Here is a 10,385-nt window from a genome sequence, read left to right on the forward strand (position 1 = left end):
ATGTCTTCCATAATAGATAATAGAGGGTGCCAGATTTATAATTCCGTCCCTGTACCTGTCCTACAGGATGTATCTCAGGGTACCGGTCCTCAGGACGCAGCACCTGCCGTCCATGGAAGCCAGATCCATAGTCCCGCTAGTATCGTAGCACAATACCTGCTCAGTGAGGTACCGGAGTTTCAACGACTGTCCGAGCTTCGGCAGAAGGTTAGGATCAGCCGGTCATTTCAAGGGCATCAGGTTGACGAGGTAGACAGGGCTGGGAAAATCCGGCGGGCGATCGGTTTTTCGAACAGCAGCGTCAAGCGGCAGATAATACAGACAGGAAAACAGCCAAGCATTTCTTCCGAATGATGAAAGACATAGGGTATGACATGCACCAGCTTACCGGTGTTTTCCGAATCAATAGCCCTCATCGAGATGAACAATGTATCCTGGATATGTGTATGGCACCGGGGGGCTTTCTTGCAACGGCATTGCGAGTTAATCCCGGAGCCCGGGCAATAGGATTCAGCTTACCCAAGCGTGAAGGAGGTCACAATGTTCTTCTGCCCAAGAATCCCAATGTTTCCCTGAAGTTCCTTGACATCACCCTGTTGGCTGCAGATATGGGCCGGCTGGATATCCCGAACGATCACCCAGATGCAGGAAAATTCTTGCCTCGTCAATTGAGGCCAGGGCGGGCATTTGAGCTAGTCATATGTGACGGTCAGGTGCTGAGAAACCATGAAAGGGCCACCTACCGTGAGCGTCGAGAAGCTAGCAGGCTGACCCTAACCCAGCTGGCGCTTGGATTGGAGCATGTCAAGCTCGGGGGAACCATGATTGTTCTTCTTCATAAGGTCGAATCGCCACATACCGTACAATTACTGTATACATTTGCAAGTTTTGCTTCAGTGCAACTGTTCAAACATCCGAGGTTTCATGCCAAGCGATCCTCGTTCTACATGCTTGCAACCAATATCCGGAGTGATTGTCCGGAGGCAGCCATGGCAATCCAAAGATGGAAGAGAATGTGGGGGATTGCAACGTTCGGGACGGATGAGATGTACATCCAAGCGCTTCACGAATATGGCCGGGATGTCGATGTCATTTTACGGAACTTTGGCCCTCGACTAGCCATGCTAGGCAAGCATATTTGGGGTATACAGGCGGATGCGCTGGCAAGAGCTCCTTTCCTCAGGTGCAATGCCTCTTCTTGACTGAGCGCTACGTATCTTAGATTCTTGATATACGGAACTGAACAAGTTACGTTGAGACATCTTCTTAGAAAAATGAGAAGGGTATCACTAGCGACCTAGGCAGTGTATTCTCTAGCAGTGGTCTCCGGACGGAAGTTTGTTGATCTCCTGGTGCTCTCACTGGGATCCACTGGGATCACATGGTTTGCCCTGATACCTGCACGTACATTCTATTCGCACACACCTTCCCTAGATAGAGAGAATAATAGATTACGAATGTGGCTAGAGGAGCTACTAGTAGATTGATCAAGGCTAACTCTCCAGCCTGGCGGCCAGCACTGGTCAGCAATGTTGCTCTGAAATGGACGAGGATGACATTTGTTGCGGTGTATATCGCATGAAGGATAACACTGGCTCGTGACCACGGGCCCCAGAGTCGACGTCTATGGATAATAGAAGGGATAGTCAAGCGTCGAGATACTAGAACAGAGAATAAAGTTGTCCGATGCGCAAGAATAGCGATGATCCGGGCAAGGAACGACCCAGCAAAGAAGATACCGCCAGCGGTAATCGCGTAGATAGCCAATATATCCGTCCTCGAGAGAAGTTAGCAGAAAACAAAAAAAAAAAAAAGGCGGCTGGAGAAGAAAGATGAAGGATCATAAGATAGACTTATTAGTTATATGTAGTATTTATATATCAGAAATAAAAAAAGCACTAGTGAAGTAGTTCTATAGTAATTTATTAAGAGAAGCGGGGAAGAAAGCAAGAGCTGTTGTTGCGGGGTGGTTGCCATAATTCATAACGACGTAAGGGTGGGTGGCCTTAATTGACGTATTGGTGGCCTTAATCGATCATGGGTGGCCTTAGATGATCATGGGTGGATTTAAACAATCGTTGGGAACACGAGGACTCTCTCCTAACCTTGTCTCAGTCCCCCCCCCCCTTTGAAGACATACTCAAACCTACCTAATCACGCTGAACCACGACCCAACATGCCTCGCGAAAACATCGAATTCCAGACAGCCGACCATGTCACCTTGCGAGGATGGTTCTTCCGTTCTTCAACGAAGCCATCCGAAACAAGGCTACCATGCCTTGTGATGTCTCACGGGTTCTCCGCTCTAAAAGAAATGGACCTGGACACATTTGCAGAATATTTCACCCAGAATCTGCCGATTAGCTGTCTAGTATATGACAATCGAGGATTCGGCGACAGCGATACGAAAGAAGGCCAGCCTCGCCATGAGATCCTCCCAAGTCAACAGACCAGCGACATTTCAGACGCCATCACGTACGCGCAGTCGCGCGCCGACGTGGATGCCGACCGCATCGGCATCTGGGGCAGTTCTTACAGTGGGGGCCATGTGCTGTGGGTTGGGGCAGTTGATCGGCGCGTTAAGGTGGTACTCTCGCATGCTCCGTTCATAGACGGGTGGGCGAATATGAATCGCCTCATCCGGCCTGATATGGTGGAGGCAGTGAACAAGACATTTCAAGAAGGTATGAGTGTCACTCAAGAGCGCTTGGTCAATCTCTGATTGTTACATTAGACAGACTAGCCCGCGCCGCAGGCAAACCCGCTGCGATGATGAAGGTCGTAGATGAAGACCCTCTCAAGCCATCTGCCCTTCCCACTCCAGATAGCTACCGGTTCTTTAGTGCGTGGGAAGCCAAGTCTAGCTGGAAAAATGAGATCACGATGAAAAGGTACGTTCTCCTTCCTCCGCTCAAGCCAACCCGGTCCAAACGCTGACTTCTTGGATCAGTCTCGAGGCTGCTCGCGAGTATTATCCTTCGGCGCATATCCACCGCATCTCGCCCACCCCGCTGTTGATGACTGTGGCGCAGAATGATGTCATAACCCCCACTGATATTGCTCTGGAGGCGTATTCTCGGGCCCGCGAGCCAAAGAAATTGTACATCTTCCCTGGCGGCCATTTTGATGGTTATGCCGGGGACGGCTTCAAACGCGTTGCACCGACCCAAGCGGAGTTTCTGAGAGAATATCTGGTTTGAGAACTTGTCATTGTGGATTTTGTGAATGAAATGGATGGGAAATCGTGCAAATTCTTCTCTTTTGGATTAGTCCTCAAGACCGGCCTTCTATCGAAATAAACCAGAAGGACTTGATAGCAGAGATAACAAAGGAGACGACTATTCTTGGGCAGGCCATAGTAGTGCATGTAAGGTAGATACGGTCGCGTCTCAGTTGATATTGGCAGACTTCTGTTTACGAAGAAGTGGTTCTGGCCCACTCATAGCCCATACAGCCGTGATACAGTACAGCACCATCCATGGTATTGCGTAAACAATCTATTGATGGGACTAAAGGCGTGTTCGTTCGATTTGTATAAGAAATTGGAATATTTATCAGGCGGACAAAGGCTTTGATGCTGAGGCAACAATACCATTCCTTCCAATTTGGTCAACGACCAGTGAGAACCTGCAATTTCTCCTCAGCTACACCTCCGGTGGAAAGAATCTGCCTTTAATAAATCGTCTTAATTGGTTTCCCTCGGTACTGATATTTTGCGATCCAACGGAGAGATCTACAGCAACGATTGGTCTGCCAAGAATAAGGCCACCTCCATCGTGCATGTACGATGGATATCACAATGCCCCAGAGTCCGAACCCCCTCGATATCCCAATACATACGATTTGCCCTAACTTTTCGTGTACTACCCATCTGCCACGATCACAGCTTGAACACAGTGAACCATTGTCTCTAATAGACGTACTCACACGTGATCTCTAATATCTAACCATGCATGGCGGGCAGCCTATCGAATCCGCTGTTGTCTGCCTTTGAACTGGCAGATGTTGAGGCCACGGACAAGGAGTATCATCTCTTGTTTCATAAGAACACAAAATGTTCCATTCTCAAACAGGTCTACATAAGTAACGATATTGCATATCGTCGCCAAGATGAAATCCAGGACTATGCACCATCAGCAGAATCGCACACCACAAGCTTGACATCGTAGGTCAGCTCAAGACCGGCCTGAGGATCGCCTGTTGGGGCACAAATCCACCACGAGAGAATCCTTGACCGCGAAGATGCAGTCGCTGTCCAAGCTTTTGTCCTTACGGTCGAAGATCTGCGTACATAGGATGTGGTGATGTTAAGCTCGTTACCGTATGAAAGAGAGAAGTGACATATATTCAGGTCGTGCTACCGAGCGCGAGAGGATGGCGAGTAGGACAAAGATTTTGACGATAGGCTCGTCGTCGTCCATGCATCTGGCCACTTCCATAGGTTGAAGAAACCAGTTGCTGGAGGTATATGGAGGGGCAGATTGTATAATTCCGCGTTGGACGGCATTCAAGCTTATCTTTAATATAGCGCTTAACTGTCTGGATACCGTCTCCTGAACGGAGGCGAGTCTTATTCTCCACAATTGTGGTGGGATGTATTAGGCAGATACATCAAGATATCTACCAAAATCTATAACACATAGCGAAATCTAATTAAGAAGAATATAATCTTGAACCCGCAGAAACAGGCTTCAAAATTCCTGCATTGCCCAGATCATCCACCAACTCCGCAAGTGCCCGATCGCAGCCTCGAGCCATCTGTAGGGCGATTGAAACAGGGAGATACTCCTCATGCAATGTGATGGTACTGTTATATGGAGACTCGCCCAATGGGACCACGACTTCGGGTGTGCCTGCAAAAACGGCGATATTGTCGTCTGTGAATCCGAATGGGGGACCAGGGGGGTTGAAGTATCGGTTGCGGTAGTCTGCTGCTCCAGTCGACCAGGCGTGTACGAAAATACCTTCCGAGCAGGATTCATTGTCAGGTCGTCCGTAGCCGGACGTTGACCACCAGTCTCGGAAGATAGTCATATTCTGCAGGGCGACGTCGTAGGATGCATTTGCGCCATTTGCTAGGCCCCACTCCCAGCGCGCCAGTGGACCGGGGTTAATGAATGGACGACGGCCATCGTGAGCCTGGGCATAGTCCGCAAAGAAGCCTTTGGCAAGATTATTCCATTGGTCGACGGAGACAAGGTAGGCGTAGGTTGTGTTGAGAAGGTTGATCAAAGGGTGTGAGTTGTGGGTTTCTGACCAACGTTCTGTGACATTGACGATGGTGCGATTCGCATCGAGGAAATCTTCGAGTTGCTGCATGAATGCTTCGAGATGTTCGTTTGCTTCCGGCGTGGTGTACTCGTCCCAGTTGCTATGAGAGAGATAGACTTGTTTGGGGCGGGATGGATAACTGCGGTTGAAATTGGGGTACCAAGCTTGGACAGTCTTTGACCATAAAGACGCGCTTCGTGCGAAGATACCGGCGGTATCGAGCGGGGGCGAGAGTGGCAAGGCATTCTCCATAGTAATAGCTCCAGTTGATGGTCGGTTACCATAAACACCTTGTACACCGGCAGGTCCACGCATGGAACCACCCGTGTCACTGCCAATAGTCAGATCTAACCATTCATACGCGGCAATACCCGCACCAGAACCAGACGAAGAACCACTAGGGTATTGATATCCATCTCCTCGTGGATTGAAGGGACAGTGGAGATCAACCCAGTCAGCAGTAGGACGATCACCGTTGGCGAACTGAACAGTACCCATCTTTCCAACCATTACAGCACCCAAGTCGAAGAGCCGTTGCACAGAGGGAGTGGTAATGTTCTGCTCGTCGTAGAGGTAATAGTACGCACGGCTTCCACCGCTGGTTTTAAGACCCTTAACGTGGAAGATATCCTTCACACCTAGCCGGAGACCAGCTAAAGGCCTTTCAGCAGTAGGGGTATAGTAGAGACGGGATGGGACAGCGACATTCTTCGTCATGACGCCCTCTGTAACTCCAGTCATGGGGATAAAGCCACCATTCTCATCGCTAATTGCGGCCGAGATGAAGGCCAAAGAGTCGTCAGAGTAGAGACGATAAGCTCTGAAAACGTGCCCTGTGCGGACGGAAGCAAAGTAAGGCCCACTCGGAAGGGGCGTAGACAGGGAGGCATTAGATTCGGTTAGAAGCATTTGATTGTCGAACTGGTGCAAAGCCTCGCTGCCAGACAGTTCGTTGATTTTCGACGCTTCGTCAGAGGATGTCAAATAGACGGTCTGAAGAAAGGCAGGTTGAAACACATCATCCTGCTGGGTAAAATTGGTAACTGTTTGACTCAGGAAACTACCATCCACGGTGCTAGAAGTCTGGATGACTGTAAATGGGAAGATGTCGACATTGCCACTTGCTTTATCGAAAGCATTGCATGAGAAATTCGATATCGGGATCCCACTGAGATAGTAGGGTACGCCGTTGAGGGTGAGTGTTTGTCCGTTGGACACAGTTTTTGCCCCTACAGCCGCTGAGAAGAGGACGAGGAGAAGAGAAGATCGCATTTTGGTTTTTCTGTTTCGCTTTTGCCCTCTCTCACTGACTGGTAGGGTTATCTTTAATTATACATAGGGATGGCAGCCCGAGAACAAGGGATGAATCATGGTAAATGCTAAAGAAACAGGAAATCAAAAACCGACTTGAATCGCCAAGAGTCAACTTGATCTCTTTTGGGAATGAAATGCATTTGTGGAATGGAAGATCTGTGGCCAAGAGAATTTATTGACCTGATGCCCATCATTCGAGTGTTCGCTTGTTTCTAGGTCTGATATAGGGTGGAGAGCCTCGTATGTGGTATCTGATATATCACATGCATTGTACATCACTCATGGATGGATCAGGTTCACTGATTCGCGCAAAAAGAACAACACTGTGTCGCCGCATTGATGCAGGCCCCCATACTCACCAGCTGCGCCGAAAAAAATGTGTCCAATATTATGTGGGTACTCGACACCACCGGGTTAGCGGTTAAGGGATCTTCAGCACTATCTCTTACTATCAGGCTGATCCGATCTGACTAGTGGGGTGTTGAAAAACTCGGTGAGATATTATAGTTGCCTGTACTCCGTACGGAGTAGAAGACAAAGTAGATGATCATCTTGGTGTTCGCTCTGCTGAATTTGGTGATGAGTGCGGATTGCACTTGTAGCTTGGAGGTGTATCGGATCGTGAATATGAACTGATGCTATGGTCCACTCTGTCTAATCGATGACTCTGATGATGTACGAAAATGGGATGCAAACAAACGGAATTGCAATGAATATCAATGTGATGAGTTTCATAAAGCTGACCCCATTGGCCAGTCGCATTCCACATTTAGTGTTGAAGACTTGAACGCTATCCATAAGCGATGAGGATCGTAAAGTGTAAACTGGGAGCATACATACAGAGTGCAGCCACCTTGCAACGTTCAGGCTCTGTACTCTACATCGGCAAATTGGAAGAGACACTGCGCGAGGGTTACACCATGAGCCATGGAATTTAAGAGGAGGTTCAGCGTGACTGCTGCTAACTGAGAAGATGCCAGTTTGAACCGCTAAAACAGGTAGGAAGAAATGCTTCGGTCGAGGAAATGACTGTTCAAGGTGAACAGCCTCCGATCCCGATCGACTGGGAAAGTTTCGACAGGAGCACCGCTGGCCTCTTCGTAGGTTGTCTTGGACGAGTTGGTTGTAGCACGACTCAACATTAACGCCAGTCACGTGGCCGTACAGGCGCCAGGCCCATGGACGGCTGTGCAGTATTAGGGATAGATCATAGGGTTACCCTGTACCGAAAGGCAGCCCGTCATCTTTCGTTTTCCAGGTAATTTAGCAATGAAACGAACCCACAGACCTCGGAGGAAGTGATTCCAAGAGGATATAAAATGTATACAAATTACCATGAAAAGGAAGCACCCAATCATCTGATCCACCCCCGATGACGTATGCGGTGTGACACCCCATGACGTATGCCGCCCTCAAGAACTCGTTAGAGCAAGTATATCAACCACAACCCCAATTCTTCTCAAGCGTGGTACTGTTCATGAGCTACCGAATTTCGACTGAGTTTACCCGTGGTTAGGGTACCGAAAACAAACTAAGGAAAGAAAGGCAAATGGCCACCATTTCCATCCACGCACCGGGAGCAACAGGCTTCCTATACAACAACGCCTCTGGTAAAGCGCGACTGTGCATTTCGGCTGAAACACCGGATTTCGACACTGAGACCTTGCGGAACTGGCGCGACGAGGGCTTCGATGTGATCTATGTTCCGTATGACGGTGACGCGAGGGAATATGTTGCCCGACTGAAGAGTGTGAAGGAGGGATTGGGGGTGGGGGAGAACTATGCGGTTCTGGGTGAGTTTCTTCTCTCCGTTGTCCATTCCGGTTTGAGTATAGGATCCAGTATGGGCAGAACTGATGTTGTGTTTTCCAGCCTTCGGGGACGCTGCTTCATTTTGCTTGGACTACTACCTCAAGCCCACCAACTGTAGTCGTCTTTGCGCTTTGGTCACCTATTATCCCACCAATATCCCCGATACCCGGTCGCGTTATCCGCCTTCTGTCCGGATCCTGACACACTTGGCTGGGACCACTGTTGACGTGACGACCATTCCGACTCTGGTGGGACTGCAGGGGAAAAAGAAGCGGAGTACACGGCAGATTAACCCGGGGATGGGGACTGGCGAGCGACTGAACATCGGTCATACGGCGTATACGTATGAATATGTGCAGCCCGGGTTTGCAGAGCATGATCTAGATGAGTATGATCGACTGGCATGCGACCTGGCGTTTAGTCGAACGTTACAAGTTCTCCGGAGAGGGTTCAACAAGGACATTGATCTTGAGGAGAAATGGGAAGAACATCTTGAAGGTATGTCATCCAGGAAGCAAGTCTTTGGCCGGTCCAAATAGATCTGCTGATTAATATAAACAGCCAAGTTCTTCTCCATGAACCTGTCTAACACCATGGAACCATATGTGAGCCATGTCAACCCTGCGGTAACATACGTCCCCACAGTAAGCGGGGGCATCGGCAACCACGCTTTGCGGCGCTTCTATGAGCAGAGCTTTCTGCGCCAACTACCGCCTTCTATGCGGTTACGGTTAATCTCGCGGACAATCGGGGTTGATAGGGTGGCTGATGAATTGCACGCGACATTCAAGCATACGCAGGAGGTGCCTTGGATGTTGCCTGGTGTGCCGCCTACTAATAAGCAGGTGGAAGTTATCTTCGTCAGCATTGTCAGTCTGCGGGCGGGTAGGCTGTACTCTGAGCATGTATACTGGGATCAGGCGAGTGTTCTGGTCCAGGTCGGATTGCTGGATCCAAAGCTTGTCCCCCAGGGGGTGGATGGGGTTGATCGGTTGCCTGTGGTTGGACGGGAGGGTGCTAGACGGATTTTGGAGGAGAATCCCGAAGTTGAAAGGAAGGAGTACCACAATCGGCTAATTCGCAGAGCGAAAGCCAAGAAGAAAGGCAAGGATGGTGTGACGCCTGGAGTAGAGGAGTCTGGAACGGAATACTTCAAGAGCGAAGCGGAGAGGCCGCTAGACAGCGGTAAGGGCAAGGGAAAGACTGTTCAGAAACAGCCATTGGAGCATGGACCAGAGGGCAACGAGAGCCACAAGAATGACAATGCAGAGGAGAAGCAGGACAACAAGGAGGAAGAAGAAGAAGGACAAGATAGGGCTCAAACACCTACCCCGTCCAAGGGCTCTGCGTCGGTGGAAGATGCAAATGACGAAGAATGAGCAATGCCATGATATACCCAGTCAATCCATACCTAATTAGTGTAATATGCGATCTTTCTCACGAATCTCACGTTATTCATACATTAGACTTGCCCCAACATACTTCACACCCCCCTCATCAACAACATAATGAACGTGAAGTGTGCCGCCGTAAAACAAGCCTGCTGGCAGTAAAGGTACACTCTACGTGACCCCAAGCCTCTCCATTACCTCCCTGTCGCTACTTTCTTCCAGTATATGATGCTCCTGCGTCATCCGTACAACCGACCATTGAGGACTATCCACGCGGCCAGAACCGCGCGAATTGCTGTCTCCTTCAATAGCGGAACTGTGCCACCGTTAGGGGGGCTGTGTTACGGTCTTGGTAGATGCTGCACACTTTGGCAAGAATGCGGATGGCTTGGTGAGAGGAGTGGATGAGGGCTGTGGAGATTTGTTGGAGGTGGTTGGCTGGGTGGTTCCTTCGTTGACTTATTAGCTACGCATGCACTATACACACACGGACAATATGAGCCAGGACAATAAACGCAGAAAAGCAAATATAGATAGCAGAGAGAGAGAGAGAGAGAGAGAGAGAGAGAGAGAGAGAGAGAGAGAGAGAGAGAGAGA

General features: G+C 49.5%; 4 protein-coding genes across 4 annotated transcripts; 3 read left to right on the forward strand and 1 right to left on the reverse strand.

The window, feature by feature from the left end:
- On the forward strand, positions 1 to 1,202 carry ABOM_011760 (uncharacterized protein; the record flags this gene model as incomplete). The annotated part of the gene is made up of 2 exons (XM_022538888.1): positions 1 to 207; positions 258 to 1,202. The coding sequence occupies 2 exons, from the start codon at positions 1 to 3 to the stop codon at positions 1,200 to 1,202; spliced, it is 1,152 nt and encodes a 383-aa protein (XP_022383304.1).
- A 974-nt stretch (positions 1,203 to 2,176) lies between these two features.
- ABOM_011761 (alpha/beta hydrolase) lies at positions 2,177 to 3,200 on the forward strand (the record flags this gene model as incomplete). Its single annotated transcript, XM_022538889.1, has 3 exons — positions 2,177 to 2,684; positions 2,735 to 2,891; positions 2,951 to 3,200. 3 exons carry the CDS (start codon positions 2,177 to 2,179, stop codon positions 3,198 to 3,200), a joined length of 915 nt encoding a protein of 304 aa, XP_022383305.1.
- A 1,453-nt stretch (positions 3,201 to 4,653) lies between these two features.
- On the reverse strand, positions 4,654 to 6,543 carry ABOM_011762 (glutamyl-tRNA(Gln) amidotransferase; the record flags this gene model as incomplete). Its single annotated transcript, XM_022538890.1, has 1 exon — positions 4,654 to 6,543. The coding sequence occupies one exon, from the start codon at positions 6,541 to 6,543 to the stop codon at positions 4,654 to 4,656; it is 1,890 nt and encodes a 629-aa protein (XP_022383306.1).
- Positions 6,544 to 8,101: 1,558 nt separating this feature from the next.
- On the forward strand, positions 8,102 to 9,776 carry ABOM_011763 (dienelactone hydrolase; the record flags this gene model as incomplete). The annotated part of the gene is made up of 3 exons (XM_022538891.1): positions 8,102 to 8,378; positions 8,458 to 8,895; positions 8,959 to 9,776. Coding segments are annotated over 3 exons (1,533 nt in total), but the record flags the coding sequence as incomplete, so codon positions are not given.
- Positions 9,777 to 10,385: the final 609 nt, after the last annotated feature.

Source organism: Aspergillus bombycis (assembly GCF_001792695.1).
Source record: "Aspergillus bombycis strain NRRL26010 chromosome Unknown contig00192, whole genome shotgun sequence".
Classification (NCBI taxonomy): domain Eukaryota; kingdom Fungi; phylum Ascomycota; class Eurotiomycetes; order Eurotiales; family Aspergillaceae; genus Aspergillus; species Aspergillus bombycis.